Raw genomic sequence first — 23,243 nt, forward strand, 5'->3', positions numbered from 1 at the left:
GAAAGTTACAAAATGGACCTTTAAAACAAAACTTGCATGTTGTACATTTAACAAAGTGAAAATTAACAGCACCTCTTCTCTAGGAGTCAACAGAATCCTTGTTTAGCCTTCACGCCACTCATGATCAGCGAAATCCTGTATCAGGGTCAGAACTCGAGGGTTCACGTTGAGACGACGCTTTGAGTTTTTATTCTCTACTTTGGTTCCTTTTTCTGGGTTTATCAAGAAAAACACCTGTAGAATAAAAGCATATAAAAACATATTAAGCATTTTAATGAGTTAAAAGAAGACTACAGGAATGAATGAATACACACATTCATATATAAACAAACAGTCTGAGTCTGGGTCCGAGCCAAGACTCAAAGTCATATCAAAACCAATGCTGCACCCAGAGCCAAGGCCGAGAATCAGACCCACACCAAGACCAGGTGTGATTACGGCTCTTAGTCTGGGTCTGACTCTTGGCCTTGGCTCTGGGTGCAGTCCGGACTCCAGGTCCCAGGAAATGTTTACTCACCTTTGAAGAAACTCCAGTGTAGAAGCCAGCTCAGATGGATAATGGATGTTGAAACAGTAGTAGCTCCCAACATTAGCCACAATGCAGAAATGAAGGAAGAGATGTTTGTGTTGACAAGGTTCCGATCCAGACTCAGCATGTACCTTGTTGAGGAATAGCAGGACTGGCCTAGAATTTAACAGGTTATATTAATAAGTGTGTGGTGGTCATAGCTCAGTCACTCACATAACAAATTCAGACACATATGCAAGAGACTTACCACAGACAATAATAGTGGGTGTCAGAGGCACCTGCCCTAGCTCAACCTCTTCTGCCAGACATGTATCATCTACATGGAAGAACATGGACTCCTCCTTCTCATCAAAGTAGCTGAGCGGAAGCAGCAGCATCTCCTTCACGTCTTCTGAGCAGCCACTCTACTGTCCCAGCATCCTCTGAAGCCTTGCATAAGTCTGATGGAATCTCTGCTCTTGTGGACACAAACTGTGGTCAAGTAGTTGAGAAGCCTTTTCCCCTTCAAATCCATTCTTTATGATTCCTACACATGTGAGAAGTAAATGTGGATTTTTTTGTAAAAACGTGCTTACAACCACTTACTGGACATGACACAGACCTGCCTTCGCCAATATGATCCTTTAAGTGTGACACCAGCTCTTTCACTGTTTGAAAATGGCGGACACACAAAGAAACCGCACATTTTAAATTCACAACAACAGAAACAGCTTGTGGCTCAAGTATATTGTGTACACGGTAAAATGGCCCTTGAAAGCCGAGTAAGTAGTAAAGGTTTTATTACAGTTGGCGCAAACACATTCGAAAAGACAGCGTGGCTCATTCCTATGCACTCTGCAATGTTGCACATAGCATCTTAACGTAACCAATTTCTTTTTACAAAAGACACAGGTGATCATTTTTAAAATTTCAAGTGTTTGTCTGTCTCTTTCTGCTTAATAATTACAAACTGATGTACTGAAATATGGAGAATTGCTAACTTGAGCCATTTGCTATTAGCACACATTTTTGCTAGGTCTCCGCAGAAAGTAAGAAAACTTACCGTGCAAACTTTAGACTTTCCAATTGCGCAGTCACTCCAGACCCTGCAAAATCTTGTATGTAGTGTGTCGATTTTTTGTAAAATCTTTTGAAATGAAAAATTTCTGCGATTTCTGCTCTGTTCCGACCCGTTCGCGAGTGGTGTCCGTTGTGTCCGTCAACGAGGAGTTCGCGCCTTTCCATCATTATCCAATCACAGACGAGCTTAACCCGCGCAATTTTAAACTCAAAAAAATAAGTCTCGGAAGGAGGCGGCTTTATTGCACAGGTATGAGGCGCTGTTAGGTTGATTAGCCAGTGATGACGATGCACTGCCCATTATGAGTATTATGAATATTCTACCAGTACTGGCTTTCTATTTGAATTATTATATAAATAAATACAATAATATTAATAATTATCATTGTATTATTAATAATAATAACAACAATAATAATAATGGGCTGTAATGCATTAAAATTTAAAGACAAAAAATATAAAAGCAAGGGTTAAGATTGAACAGTACAATAGGCTACAAAAAACAATGTCATTATACGTTTATATTTTTAAAATATAAAAAATAGATAGGCAGTAAACGGTTTCACGTTACAATGAAATTTGTGTGAAATCACATTTGGTTGACCTCAATTAACATAATTTCATTAATGTTAAAAGGAATAATTTTGATAAAAGAACAAACTTGTGAAGGGAATAACATATAGTTTTTGTATTTTTTTGAAAAAAAAGACTAAAACGATAGTTTTTGCAATATTTGCACGTCAATTAACAAAGTTGCTTTGTTATGAGTATTGCAGTAGTTCCCGGTTTCTTTTACCAATATTTGTAATTTTAACAAAAAATTCCATTTAAATCACATATTGTTGTAGTAAATCTAACAAAAAATTCTGTTTAATAGTTTACAAAATTTCACAGTGATTTATTTAAACAAAAAATATATGTATTTGGGTTTACAAGATTTTTTTGTAGGGATTTTACAATGTTTTTATGTACATTTCACGGTCTTTTTTTAGAGTGTACAGTAATTCGATCAGATCCAAGTTAGTTCTTTCCACTAGAAAACCTCATTTTATCTCTTCTGGGCCCTCAGAACAGGATGTTTTCCTACAGTGTGGATCAGTGTCCCACTGCGTAAGCCAAGTGTTCTGTAAGTTTAGGTCACAAACAGATGGGCAGAGGATTTCCATTAGGATTTCCTGGCAAATTTGAGTCACTCAGGGAGAGATGTGCAGTTTTTGATGGAGCGGAGCTCCCACACACCAGCACACTGCTGTCACCATCATAGCAACACGTTAGTTTTTCGGGTTTTTTTTTGGGATACTTTTAGGTCACTTAGAGGGCCACATTCACTATAATAGCTGTTCCTCGGACCTTTCTCTCTCTCTTTATATATATATGTGTGTGTGTGTGTGTGTGTGTGTGTGTGTGTGTGTGTGTGTGTGTGTGTGTGTGTGTCAAGCAAACAAGAGTACATTCATTTCAATTTGGTTGGATGTTGTGCCATCTCTGTGTCACCTTAATTGTCCCCTGGGAACAAAAAGAAAATCTCACAACATGGACCGATTTCCAAAATATGTACATGTTCTCAGACCACCAGTGGCTGGAAGATGACCCCATATTTGTTGAGAGACGAACCACTACATTCCTGCCTTTAAGGACATGAATCCGTCATGGCTCGGCGCTTTGGGGGACTTTGGTATATACGTTCAATCAACCCCTGCTAAATTGCGCCACAATCAGAATGGACAGGAACGCGCGTTGCATCTGGGAGGGTGAACATCACCTTCTGGTGCAGAAACTCGTGTAGGTACCCCCTCCAACACACACACACACCACACGCACACACACACTGCAGGGAGGATCAAAGCCTATTCATTCCAGTTTGACTGACTATTGTTGACTGTTTTTAAAAAACACAATTAATTAACCAATCTAAATAAAGGCGTTTGTTGGCTCTGTAATGTTATGCGATGCTTAAAGAATTATAATCCATTGAAATACGATACACACAGGTGCTCGTGCGTGGAGCTGACGCCTTCGCGGACGCATGATTGCAGGCGGTTTCTGCAGGTGTCAGTGTGACTGTAGCCAGTAGGAGGGACTTGATGCTCCAACTTCACATTTTGTGTCTCTCTCTCCTCACCAGTCAGTCGTCCTAGTCCTGCTTGGAGAGACACGACGACATCAGCAGCAGTGGTAGCAGCTTTCATCATGTATTTCAGACTGAAAAGACGAGCGGAGCCCGTCATCATCGCTCCTTTTCATTTTTGATTTCAGTTTTCTGTTAATGCTTCTGTTTTTTTTAACCTCCTCCTCCTCCTTTTCATCCAGTCTCTGACGCGCAAGGACACTACAGCATCTATCCGCGGCAGAAAGGCTCACAGAGCATCCTCTGTACGCGCCGTTCTCCTCCATCCCCTCCGTCTCCTACTCTCATCCTCTCCTCGCTCTTGTTCGGTTCGAACCTACAGAGGACGTCGGGACCTCTTCTGCACCTTTTTTTTGTTCCCGCCCGAGACATGGATCTATGGTTTTACTCGATCCGGATTTACTGGTGGAGGGTTTTGTTCCTGATGAGTATATTTCAGGACTATCTGAGCTCCATGCTGGACTGCCCGCCGACCTGCAGCTGCTCTCAAACAGAGATCTATTGCAATAAGTCCGACAACGACCGGTTTTTCCCTTTACTCGCCCTCCAAGACACGGGGAGCAATGGAACCAACGTGGACATAAAAGAGTTATTCAAAAACATCACGTCTATGTGAGTAGATGCGCGTTATTTGCTGTTACTCTCCATCCCTAAATCATTCCGTGAGCTCAAACGCTTCCAGGCTGTCTGTTGCTTCATTCGCGCTGGTTTGATGAAGGGGCTTCTGTTTATTTGTAGCACTTTTTTTTTCGCACTTTTGCACTTGACACTCTCTTGAGTGGCCTCCTCATGACAATATTCGAGAATCCGTCATGTGTGGATGCTCAATGCGCTTTCATTTGCCTTGCGTCCTGGCAATGAGGCAGCGTCTTTGCAGCCATAATGGACGTGGAAACTTGATGCTGAGCCTTTTCAAAGTGTCAGATTTTATGTCCTGACACCCTCTAAAGCCCTCCCCTCCACCTCCCCCGTAAAGTTGCTCCTCCGCAGCGGCTCCGCAGGCCTGCATGAGCCAAATGAGAGTGGAAGGATGTTGCGGAGAGGCTCGCCTCAGCCGTTCCGACAGATTGTGTTAAATGAAACAGAAATAAAGCGGCACAGTTTAGGTCAACCAGCTGCGTTTGAGCCTGTCTCCCCATCAGAGCCAAACTTTATCATGTCCAGATGATGCGCAGGACAAGGACGTCACTTGTGGCTTTCTACCTCTTTCTTGAAGATGGTGGGACTCAGAGATGATTTAAAACAGAGAGGCTGTGATGAGGCAGAAGTACATTTTCATTCTGCATCCTCTCCCTCCCTCACACTCCCTCCCTCCCTCTCTCCTCCTCCTCCTTCTTTCTCCCTGGCATCGATCCTTCCTGCCAACATCAAAGCTTCCTTTCTTAAAAAGTCGGGGCCTTAAAATAAGACCTGTGGTGTCGATGAGGCTGATTTGCATATAAAGTAAACATCGTCCCATTTTACGCACTGGGACTCCCCTTCCTGCGCGTCGTCTCCTACGCCACAATTGACTTTTCTCCTCCCATCATCAGTTCTGGTATCCGGTTTTAGCCTTTATTCGTTTCAGGAGCGGAGGCTGTAACTTCTTTTAGTGACACGGTTCATCGCGTTTCAGAGCCACTAGAGGGTAGCCTGGCACCCTCTATGCGCTGCGAGCCAACCGTGACTGGATCGCTGCTGCTGGATCACAGAGCTTTCAGTAAATAAAGCCCAGAATGGAAACATAAACGGGGCAAATACGCGATTTCAGGGTAATTAAAACGACTGTTGCTCCAATATTTCGATTAAACTTTTCTTTTCCAACTGAAAAAAAATCCTTCTAAAGGGCATGTTTGCAACCCTGTATCCCACCTTGCCTTAATGTTTCCCGCAGTTAATAAAAATAATTTTACCCACTTCATAAGATGAAGATGGTTATTCCTCCTCCCTAAAGGGCAATCTGATTATTTCAAACATCAGAGTTTAAGGATTTTATGAAATTTGGTGAGCAAAATATTCCAATAAATGTTAGACATGCAGCAAAATTCTGTGTGTGACAGAAGCTCAGAGCAGTGCTAAAGACAAATAGACCAAGTTGTTTTTACTCATTTAATATTGAGGAAGTTGTCTTTTTTATGTGCTTCTGCACAGCAATGCCTCTTATGCGACATCCCATCATTTCCTGAAAGGATCAGGGGTTTGATTCAAACATGTCAGCATGATTTCACATTCATCCCAAACACATTTGCACATTTAATTTTCTGTCTTCCGACCTTCACGGGTCAATTAAGGGCCCTTTTCACCGTGCTGAAGCTGAACTATTCGAAAGCTGCATTCTGAAATGGCTGAAGATACATCAGATTCATCGACAAACTGTTGACAGCATTATTGATCCAACTACAAAATGGTGGCAGTTGTTTGTCTTTACTCGTACGGAGGGGCACCATTTCAGCCTTTTGTCTTGTCCACAATGATGCCGCCGTTTGCATCAATGTGCAAAATGATACCAGAACAATATTGGCCTGTGGAGTTTTGACCATAGTTAAACCATTATTTGAATATTTCAAAGTCTCACTAAAACCGATAAGTGCATCATTAATAACTGGTTGATTTTCATGATTTGTAATGAGCAAAACTATGATCACATTGAGCCATTTTAGGCTGGTTAGAGCTTCAGAGTGGATACAGAGTAATTTCTTAGCTGAATTCTTCTTCTTCCTCCTCTCCTACGCTTAAAATAGTAATAATAACAATTATAATAATGCTAATTATTGCTGTTACAATTTTTTTGGAGGTAAACACTTCCTGCTTTGGTTGAGATATTCTCTTGCTGCAACGTAACGTAACGTGCTGTAAAGAACAAGCGCACTCTCTGGTGCTGATTTTTGCCGTTCCCAGTCTAATATGGCCCGGGGCTAATTGTGCATTTCATGGCCCGCCGCCAGCCGGCCGCCTGTTTTCTCGCAGCTCTGCGCGGACCGTAACCACTGGGCTACACTGCCAGCACCTCAATGACACATCGTTCCTATTCCTCTCCTACCAGAGTGCATAATCTGATCATCTGCTCACCTCTCTGTGTTGGAAATGCTATTTAAAAGTATGAAATAGCATAAAATAGCTTTTAGCCGTAGCAGCACACTGTATCTATAAATATAGAGCACGGCAAACTGAAAATAAATAAATGAACACTTCTTATCCGGAAAAACATGCTCACTCTGTATCCATAGTAACACAGAGCCGTCCTTGGTCTTTCTGCCTTTTCAAGTTGTGACATACCCGCGTTTTGAGACCTGAGGAGTTGATTTTCCCACCTCACAGGAGAGATGAGGGCAATTTTGCAGGACAAATCAATGGAGATGGAAAAGTAAAGCTGGAGGCAGAAACATCTCTGTGATTAAGCAGCTGAAGAAAACAGCTCCAAGTCCAGGTGATAGTTTAGTAGTTAGAAGCTTAGCGTAGAAGCATCCTCAAGTATAATGGATCAGAACCAGCCCGGCCCTGACGCTTGAAGAAAAAAGCTTTTTCTCCCGGACAGCAGCTGAGGTCTGTGTGGACGTCTCTGTCTTCTGGTGCTTCCGCCTGCTGCTGCGATCTGCTTTTTCTTTTCCTTCTTTATTCCAAACCGATCGAAAAGCCCAGAGTTTGACTAAAATGTGCGACTATTCATCCTCATCATCTCTTCCTATCTGTTACCCACCACTTTCCCTCAGACCCGAGTTCCTCAAGGATGAAAACAGAAGTTGTTTTCAAAGCACCTGTTAATATTTATGTTCTTTCATCTTTACAATCAGCAGGTTTATATATACCGTATATATATTTATTTCTCTTGCTACATTCCTTAGGTCCTCATGTGACCCAGAGAAGATTGTTCCTTTTTTTTGTCTGTGAAACATGACATTTCGGTTTCGAATGACACGTCTCTTATGTTGAATGGGTTTTTCTGTGTTTGCATCTTTGCTTTTCTCGTAAAATTTGGATATTTTGCTACTTTCTTTATCATCTCTTTGTGCTTTTATGACTCTACAAGAAAAGTCACCCTTTTAAGAGTCTTTTGTGTGCCATTTTATGAAATGAAGGCCTTATTTATGATACGCTTTGCAATTTTCTGTCTAGAATCACATAAAATAACTGCATACGGTTATTTCAGGGTTCAATGTCTCCCTCCCCAGACAAAAGAAGAACAATTGTCATTCAAAGTTTAGCAAATTGCCCAGGTTTGGGAATATGGAAGCAGGGCAGGATGTCTTAGTAATTCAAAGCTAATTCTTGCTATAACTGACAAATCCTGTATTTATTCTGTCGAGTTGAAAACAAAAATTGCTCCTGCTGCAGCATCACACCTCATGTCGACTCATCATTTAATCAAAGACATTCTTGTGGACTTGCAGACTTTACGACCTGCTTTAAGTCAGACATGCTGAGACTCCTGCACCCAGAAGTGCTTTTATTCTTGACTTGGTTTAGAAAGAAAGACAGTCTTTGAAAAACCTATAACAGGTAACGATCACCGTTGACCTCTCAGGTTCGGGACTCTCTGAAATGATGCTGAAGCAGTTTGAGTCTGCTCACATCGGGCTGTGGACGCTGGTTAAAGAATAATGGAGCAGCCGGCTGCGGCCCAACTGGATTTCTGACCCGTCAGTGTGGGAAAACGCAATTTCCCATATCTTAAATCTGATTATGGGAACAGGTGTGATCTAAGTTGTTGAAAATAAACAAAGCCGTCACATCTATCCATCGACAGCCTGGCAGCCTGTGGAGTCCGTTAGATGTCACATCGGATGACAGTTACGCTGACCCTATAAAAAACTCAGCCAGATCGTTCCAATCTATAAAAGGCTCAGCTTCCATCCACCTTTACCTTCACTCTTTATACGAGTCCTGCCAACTCAAAGATCAAGTTTTACGCAAAACCTGAGGTTTACTATGAAAAAGGTCGTGTGTGAGCTGCACGCGGCCAGTCAGCATTACTTTATTACATAAATTCAGTGTTTGTTGTACCTCTTACAACTACTAAGCCCACATACAGTCAGCGAGAGAGCGCCAGCAGAAACTACGCGGCTCTGCTCCGCAGCGCTTGCATAAGTCCTCTGAAAGGGAGCTGATAACTTAACTGTGTTTCATTTCACCGGAGTCAAGAGAAATCCTGTGGAAGAGTTTTTGTTGTCAAAGTTGACCCTCAAAATGAAGATGCTTCACATATTTTGGGAATCTGATTTTAGCTCTGGAGCAAGGTGATCGAAAAAGAAATAAATCCACAATTTCTCACAGTCAGAATATCGGTAGAGAATCATCCAATAGGACCTTTTCATTTAAACTAGATCGGCCACACACAACCAGTGTCACCACCCAGTCAGTAACACATAAATGTTCATATCCAATGTTGCATTCACTGTATAAAAGTTACTTCCGGCAAGTTTGTTTTATAGATTTGATTGGACAAGCTGCATCTGTGGTGTGTTGGTTGGTTCCACAACAACATCACGTTTAATCAACAGCATTAACGATTATCGGCCGAGGACGAAGACAGGGCAGCTTCAATGACAGAACCAACTAGTCCAATGACAGAGAAGAAGAAACAAATATTATATTAAAAAAAAATAAAAATCAAAAGGGTGAGATTTTGGTCCTAACCACGTCCCCAAACAGCTCAAAGCCACACTTTTGCTGTTCGGTTCTCTGCTTGATTTTGCTCCTATCTAGAGTGTTGAGGTCAGCTGTTGTCATGGAAACACACCAGTGATTTTCACAGAAGTAGCCAGCTTGAGATGATAGCATCACAGCAGAGCTGATAGCCAGCACAACAGAGCCCTTCTTTAAAGGTTTTACTAAACGTGATAACACACCCTCGCTTATTCAGCAAATCAAATGCCGACCCTCGTAGATTCCAGACGTTTGTAGGCTTTTCTAGCCAAACTGGTGCAAACATTAGTGCCAAGTTATTGCAATTGCTCACTTTTTGGCAAATTCATTGATAGAAAACACGCTGATGAAACCCTTGTGGGGTAAATGCACCAAGAACTCAGCCGCCGGTTATCATCCACGTTAAACTCGACATTGAGGTTTGGGATATTTCATAAAGTCATCTGCTTCACTGGCTAATTAGAGGCTCGTTTCAGATAGGCAGGAATTTGCATCGGTGAGGAAAAAAGAACAACACGTCCAGGCTTTTAAATAGTCAGTCAATTGGAACCCAGTCAGAGGTTTGTTCCCGCCCCCCAATCTGGGCTGTCAGATGGATGTTGAGGGTGTGCCCCCTCATCCATGAGTGCTGAAACACTCTATTTATTTCCTTACCTCCTCCCTCATATTAATCAATTTCTCTGCTGCCAGTTGAATCTGATGCCCAGCTCGTCTCCACCTGTTCCAGATTCATGTTTCTTTGTCACACAGATATAAATCTTAGCTCTTCTCTTTTTATTGAGTTTCCCTCAGTTTACTCAGAGAGTAAATAAGGCTTCTTTGTGTTATTAAAGGTGAAGATGAATGGTGAATAAACCAGCTGTGAGTATCTGCCGAGGGGAACGAAGATGTCCGAATTACATCCCAGCAGACAGAATCAAATTTCTGTCCATAATAATGCTGCTAAATGCTCTTGACTTTTACTGATTTATGAAAAAAACCCTCAAAATTTGCAGTTTTGCATCCAGTTCTTAGCACTGCCTTGTCTTTCAGAGGCATCATCGATGACCACATAAAACCCTAATCAGTCTGTCAATGAACACAGCATGTGAGAAGAGAATTATCCACCCCAATCTTCCGTGTCCGCATGTCCGATCAGTTTAGATTCGTAGCTCCTGACGCACGGATGCAAACTGAAACCTAAGTGGTTCTCGAAGGACTCTCCAACAGCTGATGATGATTTAGTGGGGGCTAAAGTCTGCGCCAGTATCGGTCTTTGCTGACGTCATCACGCAGTAGTTTAAAACATCAGTAGACTATAAGAAGCAGACGACGTTCCTTACGGAACATTTCTGGCTATAAGAAAAGAATAACATTCACACGGTATGAATGTACTTTTAAAGGTTCAAACAATGGCAGTATCAACACATTTAATTTTATTTTAGGAGGACTTTTAAGCACTAATGAGGGCCTAAAGTAACACTTTGTTTTGCTGTAATGCGTGTTTATGTGGATATTCTTTAACCTCTTTATTACTCTCGTAGCTCCTCGAGGGAGCATTTAATATTCATTTTTAAACTTACTTTTGAGATGCACTTTGAAAATGAAAGCTAAGGAGGCTCACGTGTTCTCGTCAACAATCCAGAGCTCGCATGAATGTCAGCGAGGCTCTGCGGCGGCGTCACTAGCCCACGCCTGTGCTAGGCCGTCCTTACCACACAAGCCCCCTGCTGGATCTGAGACTCACCTCGGGCGGTGCAGGATGGGCTCCTCTCTCTGTTCACAGCATGTTATCAAGTTTGCATGAGCCCATCTTTGTGAAAATAGGCCACGGCTGCCATCTGAGAATTAGGAGCTCTGCTTTCGTTCAGATGCAAAAGGTCTGGAAATTGTGACCGGCCCAACTTCTGCCACCCTTGTTCCCACCCCAACATTCGGAAAATTCGGAACATTCGAGCACCCATGAAGTGGCCCTGCAAATGACGCTCTATTCGTCCACTTTACCATCAGAGGATTCCTTGAAAATACAAAAGCCTCTCCAGTTTTTGCCATTTTAGTAAGGCCCAGCTAACACCATCTGGCTCGCTTTGACATTTAAGGAATGTGTGTTTGTTCAAAAGCACACGTGTGTGTGTATAATACAAATATAACAGTTGTCCTGGAAGCAAAAAGGAGAACAAACATGATCTATCAGCCCCCCTAAACAGAAAGTTGCTCAACAAAAGCACAAAAAACTTCAGTTAATCAGTTACCACCATATTTACAAGCACTGCTTTGACTCTTGTTCAATTAACTAATCTTTTTTTGTCATAATTTGCTCATAAGTATGCAGTTTCATCAATCTTGTGACCTTGAAGCAGAGGGCTGCAGCATGTGAAGAGCCAAGCCCGCTACACAGAACCACTCCTTCCTTATAATGGCCGTGACAGTAAAGCCGGCGTCCGTTGCTTCTCGGAGGTTTATTGTGTGACTGAACATGTTGCGGCACCTGCCGGATCACTGCGCAGGTCTCCGTGTCAGAGCCCAATACTGTAACAACAGCACGTTCTGGAGCTAATAGAAATCATGTTTGGAACTTGTTAACTCAGCCATATGGCGTCTTTATGAAGTGTCCCACGTGTTACAGCAAACATTACAGCCGCGATCTTCTAACCTGCTTCTGTGATCCCTCGATGGCGTTTTCATAACAGAAACTTTGGCCATTAACGTCACTGAAATTATGTTCTGATACACCGGCCGAGATATTTAATGCTTCCTCTTTCGTCGCTTGTTTCTGCTCCCAGCGCGCCTGAAGTGCAGCAGTGGCAAACTTTCCCATAGTGCACCATGGCACCAGGTTGGTGGGGGTCGGGGTGGGGGCTGAGCGGAGCAGGAGGTTCAAGATTTGTTGTCAAGTGAGGGGACCGACCATTCATTTTGTACCTCTGTAGAGTGAATGTAGCACAGACATGGCCTACAAACAAGGTAGAATAAAACACAACGCCACAGAGTTTGTGTGCGCAGCAACAACCCTGGACAAACCGGCAAAATGACAAATGACCTGGTTAGAGTTGGAGTTTTTTAAATGTAACATTGTAACAAATGTAACAGGAGCTCAGACCTCAGGACATTTCTCCACATATTCAGACTCACGCCTGTAGTGCAGTAGGTAGCGTATAGTAGTATTTATCATACGTAAGCAGACAGACAGACAGACAGACAGACAGACAGACAGACAGACAGACAGACAGACAGACAGACTCTGGCTGTCATATAACCTCCTTGCTGGACGTTATGAATTATTCAGTTAATGCTGCTAAAGTATGTGAAAAGTCAAATCTGCGGTTAGTCTTTATGGTCCTTGTTGACCTGATTATGGTTCCCGGCGTCTCCAGACTTCACCACTCACTGACCCACCAATGCCGTCAGAGGTGGAACGTACAGTAAACGCCTTGATATGTACGGTTGTAATTTCCTACAGTAAATGATCGCCTTTATGCTGCTGTTTAGCCAACATAAATGTAAATTATATATGCTGAAAAAGAGGCCCTGAGCAGTATGGCGGACCTTCATTAATGATTGGCAAAGTCTCTGTATATGTTCTTTTCTCTTGGCTATTGATGCATATTCCACTGTATTAAAACATTTCAGGCCGGGCAGGCTATTGATGTCTGCTCACTGATCATTCGCAGCCAGTGGAGGTGGTTTTGAGAGCACCGAGAGCAAGAGGAGGTCTCTGAGACCCCAGCAGGGCTTTGTGTTCAGGCAAATGAGAAGACATTAAAAGTAAATGGTCCACAGGGATTCAGTGCTTTATTCTACTGGCTTCCTGATGGTGCAGTGACCTTGCTGCTCAGCTCAGACTCTGGTCGTCTTCACTCTCACCTGTTTATGAAGTATCCACCACCACCACCACACACACACACACGATACAAGAACACACACACACGCACACACACACACAACACACACACACACACACACACAACACACACACACACACACACACACACTATCTACTGTAAAGACATCCTCCCACAGCAGTTTGACTATTTTAAATGGCACAATTACTGTAATATGACTCTCTTTCCTTTAAATGTGTGTGTGAGAGAGACAGTGATACAGAGAGAGAGAGAGAGACCTAACACTGTCAGAATAATTATTAATAATTTATGCTTGTTGATGGTAGCATTTACAGTATTGATTCCAGCCCAGCAGGATTCAATTTTTCTGCTTTTACTTGATTTCAGTTCCCTGTTTCCCTTTAGCTATCAAATGGAATAAACAAACAAACAAACAAAAACAAAGAGCCAAAAAATATTTGTCCTCCAAATGACCCCACAAATACACCTCATATTTAAATTACAGTATATATAAAACGTAACTATCAAAAAATAGTTTTTCATCATTTTTAAATCTCAGCAAAATCTGCAGATTAATCCTGATTGCTCTTCAACGATGCACCCAACAAAAGAAAAAACTTTCTCTTCATTTTGGTGGGAATAGAGGGATAAATAATAAAAGATTCACTTCACTTCAAGGTTCCCTCTTTACCTAGAACCCATCAGGTGGGCCAGGGGCTTCCTCTTGTGGTTGTTCTTATTTTCTCTCCGTGCTCTGCTGATCATCAGCTGCAACAGGTTGCACCTGTTAATTGCATTAACTAAATGAATGCATTCATTTCAGGAAATTAATCATCGTACATCAATGCAGCTTGACAGCCCTAATATATGTACCCATATATATGACACACACATTACAGCAAATTCATTGGTAAAATGGGCCCTCCGATTTAAGAAGATAGCATCCTGCATGGATGCTTATCAAAGTGTCATTTCTGGACGTCATGATAATTTAGCTAAATTAGCATCTGCGCGTAACCTGCTATTTATTCTTTGACGTGACTTTGACGGCGCTGGTGGCTGACATGGCATCTGTCTGCGTCCGACATCAGTAACTGCAGATTCTTTTCATTTCCAGAGGAAGCGTCACCTGTCAAGCATCACTAATGTGTTTACAGTTGCTGGAACAATGAACTTGTCCCCCTCTGGAAATGCAAGAGAGGAGACAGTGGGGACAGCTCTCTGAGCATTATAGTGCCGATGAAGTTCCTCTTATTTAAAATGTAATCGTCTATTTGTCCTTTCCCTGGGCACAGCGTCAACAGTGATTCTTGGCTTTTATTTTTGTTAGAGTTGCAAGGTTGCAGTCAAATTTTGCCCTCAAGAAGCAGAGACATGACGACCAAAATGCGCCTTTAGGTTGTCCTACCAGTGTGTGGCAACATCTCGAGGATGAGGAGAAATGGCGCTTATGGTCATGGATTAGCGGATACTTCAATGCAATATTTCAGTTTATGACTTTAGATTTGCTGCAAGTTACACAAGCCATGGAAACCATGGCAACAAAGAGCCAAGAAGCAGGTGAGATTCCTACCATTAAGATTTTCCTCACCAACAAGTTGAACATGTGTTCTATAGCTGTCAGGCAGTGTTATGTGCCTGTCTGATGTCAGTGAAAATAACAGCATGTTCACCTGATGTGCTACTGTAGCTTCGCAGCATCTTTCTTTTTGACTGATGTTTATGTCTCGGTGCCTCCAGACTGAAACATTTAAAAGGTGCGGCACTTTATAGATACATGAAAGAAACCCCTTGAAAATCTGAGTCCAGAACCAAGTTAGAGAAATGTTGCTGAAACACAAGAAACTAATTGTTTTAATCCTTTTTAGACATCTCCTCCGATATTAGTAACATATTCAGCTAAGCTTTTATAAAATTCCAAGAATCTACACAGTATGTTAGCTCGGCTGGCGGTAAAACATTATGAGCAATCTTCTTTTAACAGCCTCTAACCTGTTTCCAGCCAAGTAAATTAAATCTGGATGCGGCGCTAAGCTCTCTCATCCATCTTAGACTAAAAATTTTAAATAAAAACAGTCCCAGCAGCGCTCTATCTGTGCTGGGCTGTGTTTAACTTTACAAAGGCAGGACACCTTGCTGGCTGTCAACCCCGTTAACCAGTTTTCGTGTTCTTGCTAAAGCAGCATCCTGTTATTTTGACACCTGGCTAAATATCACAGTGTCTCATTCCTGCCGTGATTGTGGCTTCTGTTTTTGCAGGTGTAAATTCAGTCTCGCCTTCGTCGATGTGGAAAATGCTTATTTACCGGGGACTTTAATTAGCACAAACAGGCAGGTGGGAGGATGTCGCCCACATGATTCACATTAACCCCAAGCTTTTCCCTTAAGCCTGATACCTGCGGGTTGACAGGAAACCAGCCCTGTTTGTTCCCTCCGCTGATGTACCTGGACTCTGTCTCTCCCTCCAGATCTATTAAGCTTCCAGAAACATGTAACTAAATTACTAGAGTCTCTTCAACGTATACAAAAACATGACCATAGGGCCCCATAACTCATGTTACTTCCCAACATTGCTGTTTAGTACAAGGCAAGAAATAAGCATGATGGTGGACCATGTGACCACCCAATTTGGCTTTTGTATATGACTGAAAAATTGATGTCATACACCCAGTTGTGAAGGTCGATATCGTGAGGTATGCATTTGATCTTGTACTCTTTGGTCAATGTTGTTGCTCTTTATGAACAACAGAGGGGTTATTATGGGCAGACATGTCAGCACATCTTCAATGGCAGCGTGACGCACCAGTGGGATAGGAGGTTTCCTGCCAGATTAAATGCATATTTGTCAGGGGAACAAATATTGTAGTTGTTTATGGGGACCCCCTTAGCTCATTTTTACAGGCTCACTGAGAAGAATCTGAATGGCCTGTTTATTTACATTATTTTCATATTAAGGCTTGATTAAGTGCTTACAGCGTCTCATTTGATGTGTTTTAGACAAGAGCAACTATAAAACACTTAAAGGAGGTGCAACACTATTATCCAGGCAAGTCCAATTTTTAGTTTTTGCATTGTCACCTTAATTATTTTATAAGTATAGGAGAGCATTTTTAAGAGCCAGTCACAAAATTGGATTTCTCAAAATAAGGAATGAGGAGGGAGTGTGTGGAATACCATTACTGTTGTAAAGAACTAGATATTTTCCAATACTGGGTTCATTTTGCTTTACTTTTACACCCGATTTACGTCTGAGAGTCACGATGCTGATCCCCTTTAACGTGAAGGAGGACTTTTGTGCTCTGATGAACTGTCAGTGCTGTTAGTGAAATGAGCTCAGCGTTTCATGCTTCACGAGCTGCAGGCTGATCCAGTCTGCTCACAGGACCTGGACAAGGTCTCCTGTCCTGTGTCCTCTTCAGCTGCTCCAGGACCCAAACACATCAGGTCCAGGCACGTCTCCCTGTGGCACAAAACCTAGTGGATGGATGGATGGATGGATGGATGGATGGATGGATGGATGGATGGATGGATGGATGGATGGATGGTGGATGGATTTAATATATATGGATGGATGGATGGATGGATGGATGGATGGATGGATGGATGGATGATGGATGGTGGATGGATGGGTGGGGGGGATGGATGGGGATGGATGGATGGATGGATGGATGGATGGATGGATGGATGGATGGATGGATGGATGGATGGGTGTGTGGGTGGGTGGATGGATGGATGGATGGATGGATGGATGGCTAATGTATGGATGGTGGATGGATGAATCATGGGTGGCTAAATGAATCAGTGGATGAATAAATTAATAAATGAGTGGATGGATGGATGCATTTTAGAAGCTACAGTGAAAATGAAGTTTTTAAATGATAAACTGCTGATAATTACAGAAACATTGTGAGAAAGCATTCGGCTAACTTTAAATTCTTCTTAGTTAATCATCCGAATGATTCATCTCACTCTGCTGCTGAGTAAAGAACCTCAGTTGTTGGTGTTCTGCAGCCCAACCAGCTTCTACCTTTGTGCTGGAAAAAGCCCACCAACAATAAAGCTAACATTATTTCCCCATCATCAATCTCAACCAATCTTTATTTATATAGCGTCATTTACAATCAAAATTGTTTCAAGGCGCTTTCCAGAATCCCAGGGCATAACCCCAGACAAGCAACAGTGGCAAGGAAAAACTCCCCTTTAACAGGAAGAAACCTTGAGCAGGACCAGGCTCATGTAGGGGGACCCTCCTGCTGATGGGGGGCTGGGTAGAGAGAGAGGAGAGGAGAGGAGAGGAGAGGAGAGGAGAGGAGAGGAGAGGAGAGGAGAGGAGAGGAGAGGAGAGGAGAGAGAGGAGAGGAGAGGAGAGGAGAGGAGAGCAGAGCAGAGCAGAGCAGAGCAGAGGGAGGGGGAGAGGAGAGGAGAGGAGAAGGAGAGGGAGGGGGAGAGGAGAGGAGAGGAGAGGAGAGGAGAGGAGAGGGACAGAGCACAGAAACACACACAAAAATACTAATCAAAAATCAACACAACAAGCCAGAGGTCATAAAGGTCAAAGTTCACGGCAGAGAACAAACGGTGGGCGATAACGCTGCAGCGATGAGATCTTTAAATGTCATTAACTGGAAGATGGAGCTGGACTTCTGTCAGGCAGGAATGCTGCGCTGGAGAGTATTTCACCCTCAGATCCTCAATAATTAAATTTTTTCCCTCCAGAGATGCAACTGGCTGGATTGGAAAGATGTGCAGACATTTTACAGATTCTGACTCCCTAAATGTCCATTAGAAAAATGAAGGAGGAGCTCAGTATTCAAAAAATATAATAGCCAGATAATTGAACTTCGTATTGTGTCTAACTGTGCAGCTCAAAGTTAATTTGCTAAAGTGTTTGATGGATATGGAGCCCAAAGTAACCGCAAAACATTAGCAAAACATTAGCAACAATGCTATCAACTGGGGCATTTAAGATCCATAACCAACGGAGATACGCATCAGAGCGTGTTGAAGATGCACAGCGAACACAGGTAATTCATCTGGTCCATAATTGTTGGAGCCTTCGTCACGCAATCTCATAAAAAGTCTTATCAGATATATTACAGCTAATTATCCCATTTATAACAGCACAATTACACACCCGAGACTCGCTCTTAGCACTGTGAACTGATCTAAACTTCAGGTGGACAGAATGCAGATTACCGGTGAGGACGGCTGACGTGGGCTTCACCTTCAGAAGCAACCGACATGGTCTCGTATTGTGATTAAATTCCATTCACGGGGAGAGAAAATCAGGGGCAGGTCAATCAGAGTGCATCTAATTGATAATTAAGATGTGAAGTAATTACTGAACAGAATTATTGATCTGGTCTGCATACAAAAGAGCCGTCAAGTCCTGTCGGCTTATGAGAAATCACAGACTCCTTCAAAGGTTATCACGGCGTGTTGTCCGCCATCTGCTGGCTGCCCCTCGGTCCGCGCTGTGCTGTTCATCACTGCACTTTGGACTTTCTCCCCCTCACAATGGCGCCCGGCCTTTTGAGAGTGACTTTAAAGAGACGATGAACCCTGAGCCCGGCCAGCCAAATCAATCTAGTCACGGTGGAGGAACGGAGCGGTTCATTACTGGGAGAGCAGAGGAGCTCTAATATCAGTTCCCTAATATCACTGTGAACCTCTACTCCTTTTTTCCCTAATTGAATTCTCCAGGAGAGATGCCCCTGAGCTGCAGATTTATCATATCCTAAAATTGGAGGAGACGAGCTCCATGAAGGACGTGTGTGGAACATTTAATCCACTCTTGGTGCCGTAAGCCAGGTTCTGTGCCAGGGTTGGACTTATCCTGCTGTGAAGCTCCGGCCTTCAGGGACCCGTCTTTATTCCAGAAACAGCAGCGGCTGACAGTGCACGTGTCCCGTACGTGATGGCTGCCGCCCACAGAATGACCACCAGTGACAGCAGATGGCAACATAATCTGCAATCAAAGCTCAAATGCACCTCAGCACTCAAAAAACTCCCTGTAGTTTTTCCTCTTCTACCTGTCAACAACCTCTCTTCATCTCCTTCCTCGTATCTGCGGTGATGATGGATGGTCTCAACATGAAGGCCGAGATAAAAACGCCTTTCAAATTGATTTGAAGATGGTGTTTGGACACGGAATACGGCGGCTTGTTAGCATAAAGCTCGGCTGCAGATAAGTAGTTGGCTCATAAGTCACAGTAGTGGAGGACAGAGGTGGGAGGGACCATAAAATGTAAAGTGCCACATCAGTCCCAGCAGGTCCTGATCAACACAGTCAGGAAGCGTCCCTCATTATAAATATCCATGAGACATCGCCATCATATTGTCCTTTTTATTGGTAACACATATTAGAAAGAGTCGATCCCTTTTCTGGCCAAACATCAGCAATAAGGAGTACAATTGTACATCATTTTCTTGACATGGTGTCACGCTTTATCCCATCATATCGCTTTAGTTCTGTTCTATACCCCCTTTGCTGCTCAGTCAGCCCAAATGTAGCTTATCTTGGCCTGTCCTGTCCTCTGCTGTCTGGCCGTGGCCCACTTTTCCTTACTCTGGCATCATGTGCTCAGGATGGTCCGCTTCAACAAGACTGCAGCTGTATTATTCACCTCTTTGCTGTATATCTCTGCGCTACATTTGCATTCCATAGGGCAGGACTGGCAGATATCCAGTGTTATACAATATAATCACTTATTGGATTAAGCAGTATCATGCTCAGCGGGCCAGGAAGCCCTAAGAGGAGCTGGAAGTGCTGACAGCAGCAGGAAGCCTTGAGCCTGCCCTCCACCACCATGTTTAAAGAGTGATCAGACCTAGGGTCCTATCTCGGTGTGTTTACCAAATGAATGAAGTCATTTGCTGGAGCAGCTGGGACGTGTTCATCCCACTGTGACCCTGGTTAGCAACAACACGGATCATTTCCTTCCTCCGAGGACCTCCTCTTCCCCCACGTTTCGGTGTTTCTTTGCGTTCTTTGAAGCATTTGCTTCCATTTTCACAGATAAAAAACGAAAGCGTGGCAGAAAGTCAACGGTCTCACCTGCGTCCCCCCGCCCCCCCCTTTTTTTCGCATTCACATCGGTAGCACACTTGAATCGCCAAGCACTGGGGTTTCAGCAATCATCTCCAGTGTGAAAGTTAAATCAAACACTTAACAGCAGAGCTCATTATCCAGCACTATCGTTCTTTTTTTTTTCATTGTGAAAAAAATTGATTAGCTCTATGGCTCAGTGAGAGATCCTTCCAATGAGGAGGTTTGGAACAAACCTTCCTCCTCTCAAGTTTTACCCACAGCGCTAGTTAGCAACAATGGTGCGTCTTTTTTGTTCCTAATAAAGATGGCAGATTACCTTAACCACGATTAGCTAAAACATCTCTCATACTCTGATTCTGAGCGGGATGGAGGGACAATCCTAGCATGATGACACTTAACAAAACGGCAGGCTAATTACCATCATTCCCATTTTGGGCAGAAATGCTGGACTCTGTCGTGTGGAACGAGTTGATACCTTTCAGCTCACGGAGCAGTGCTCCCACGATGTTCAGCCCTGCCAAAAATCTGCTGTGGGTTGGCTGCACCGGTGGTAAACACTGACAGAAGCTCAGGTAGTTTCTCCCAGGACTGTGCCTCAGAACCAGTGACACAGAACCATTCAGGAGAGCACAAGAGACAGCGAGAGTGCTTAAACACCATGGTCTGATGACCCCGACCAGGCGTCAGAGGAGCACAGCACTAACGTCGTGTTGGGGAGGCAGATTGATTTGGTTTTAACATGATCCCATCTGATGGGTTATAATTATACGAACACTTCCAGTTCTTATCAGCATTTGGTGACTTTAACTGGAGGTGTAGAACCAGAATAAAACCAGAATATCAGATGCTTGCTTCAAACAGGACAGTCATAACATCAAAGCTTCTCTAAAAGGTGCCAATTTGATGTCATTAATGCTGATTTATGGACTCAGACTGAGGCTGATTTTAGCTCAATCGTAACAGCGACTGTTGAATACACATTTTTCCAAGTTGTGGCCTGAATCAACCTGATCTAGGCTCAACAGTCCAGTTTTGATGTACTCGCGACTAAATAATTGCAATATGCCGCAACTATGAAGCATTTTATTGGCCAACAAAAAATAAAAAACGGACCATGTGTGATAAATACGATGTTCAGACTATTTTTTCCCGCACAATGAGATTAAAATGAGGACACAGACACACGTATATATATTGCAATGTAGAATTTCTGTGAAGGTTCTCAGTCCAGAAATACAATATAGAATGTGTAGTCATCATTTCAGAGTCTTCAGTTTATTGCACGGGTATTGTTGCAGCCAGAGCGAAGGTCAGGTCTCCTGAGAACCACATTTAGTACTTTAGCCGACAATATTGGTCCGTAACTGACGCCATCTTTTCCCAGGAAGATATAAAAACCTTGTATAAATAAAATTGTTTGTAATTTACGTCCCTCTGGTGTCCTGAAACGTCTCCCTCACACCTCCGTCTGTCGCTGCTTTTACAGTCTCTGATGCGGTTCCGTCTCTGCGCAGAGGAACTATTTCTTCTTCTAACCAAGCTGTGATTTGGCCTATTTGACCTGTCACATTTTCATCACTATCATATTGTCACACAGGCTTTCTGCTGCAAATAGAATTCAGACTAAATGGCTCATTATCCACTCATTTCATATATTTTCACTCATGGAGTCCATTTCTGTATCTCTACCAGGACGAAATCAATTTTAGTCCCAAAGATTTCCTGTCACTTTTCCTGTCGTACACATTTATGTACGCTAAGAATTTCCTGGCTGGGAAAGAAGACGACCTCAGTCGGCTACGTATGTTAACACCGTGGTCGGAGGCCATTTTATAATCAGATTCTGTCCGACAGATGGAGGCTGGATGCGATTTCACAGACTCATACATGAGGTAGCAGGCTGCTAGCTGCATCTGTCTGTCTGTGATTGAGTCTACAGAGACGGTGAGTGTGTCTCAGTGGGCCCGACCACAGCCACCGTGATACCTGACTCCCGTTTAGAAGCTCGGGATATCAAGCAACCCTTGTCCCTGTTTTTTTTTTCTGTCTTGCCAGCGTGTTTTATGTGCATCTTCCAGCAAAATCTCTCCAGTGCAGCTTCCCCTTACCTTCATGAGCCATTAGGAAAGAAATCAGAGATTGGTTATCTGATTGATTTGAGGCATTTCCTTTAATCTCAAGGAGTGCTACTTCACTGTAGAGTGCTACAACACACACACACACACGCACTCAGCCGAAGGTGTTTGGGCAATAGAGTGCTGCTCTGTTTCTATGAAAACAGGGAAGGAGGCAGAATGTAGATCAATATCCCGGGAAGCCACCAGAGACATTCTATTTTATTAAACATTTTCCCATTAAGGTGCTGGTGTGAGGATTGTAGATCATCCAAACAAAGTCGTAAATCACAGACAGACAGCGGAGGTTGCAACAATGGGCAGAATCAGAGGAGATTATGGGGGAAACATGATGTTTTGTGTTTGCGGGGAATCTCTTCTGTCTCTTTACCATCGCGTTTGAGCTCAGGAATCATGTTTGCGCCAGCGGAGCGTCAAAAGAATCTTCTCTTCATCATGGCACAAATCTTTGTGTGTGCAGACAAAGCTAATCATCTGCTTCCAATTCAGCCCGTTACAGAACACTGAAGCTGTTGGGGGACTAAATTTATGGTGCAAACACAAAGATGTAGTTCTAATTGTTTTTTTTTTTAAGCATAACCCTGAAAAGTGAAACTAATTAAAGTGTCTTTCGTTATTTTTGGTGTTCACCAAACGCATTCATTCCTCATTGACCTTGAGTTTGGACATAACAGCGTTTAAAACATGATACTAGATCAGATTTCTTGGTTTCAGGTTTTTTATGACACCAGAAAACTAAACTGATGCTTTATCTGAGCATAGCAGGACTTGAAAGGTTCCTGTGAAGATGTTATATCCACTAAAATCGAGTTTTAAAAGGTTTAATTTCCGTATCCCTGATACTGATCTACTCATGCATTAAATCAAAAGTGTTGATAGCGAGCTAATAAGTTAGCAACCC

General features: G+C 43.0%; 1 protein-coding gene and 1 long non-coding RNA gene across 4 annotated transcripts in view; one reads left to right on the top strand and one right to left on the bottom strand.

The window, feature by feature from the left end:
* Positions 1-323: 323 nt before the first annotated feature.
* Positions 324-2,026, bottom strand: LOC130521805 (uncharacterized). Its single transcript, XR_008949458.1, has 4 exons — positions 1,572-2,026; positions 1,131-1,176; positions 777-1,055; positions 324-685 (listed from the first exon to the last, which is right to left on the bottom strand). It is a non-coding gene; the product is annotated as an uncharacterized LOC130521805 (long non-coding RNA).
* Positions 2,027-3,698: 1,672 nt separating this feature from the next.
* Positions 3,699-23,243, top strand: part of ntrk3b (neurotrophic tyrosine kinase, receptor, type 3b) — a 131,214-nt gene continuing 111,669 nt past the window's right edge. For 2 of the 3 annotated variants that reach the window (XM_057016317.1, XM_057016332.1), the window contains exon 1: positions 3,700-4,328. In XM_057016317.1, the coding sequence (XP_056872297.1) occupies positions 4,087-4,328 (242 nt within the window). In that variant the 5' untranslated portion in view covers positions 3,700-4,086. Of the gene's footprint in view, positions 4,329-23,243 lie in introns of all 3 variants that reach the window. The other variant, XM_057016324.1, reaches the window with a different exon arrangement.

This window comes from Takifugu flavidus, chromosome 2 (assembly GCF_003711565.1).
Source record: "Takifugu flavidus isolate HTHZ2018 chromosome 2, ASM371156v2, whole genome shotgun sequence".
Classification (NCBI taxonomy): Eukaryota; Metazoa; Chordata; class Actinopteri; order Tetraodontiformes; family Tetraodontidae; genus Takifugu; species Takifugu flavidus.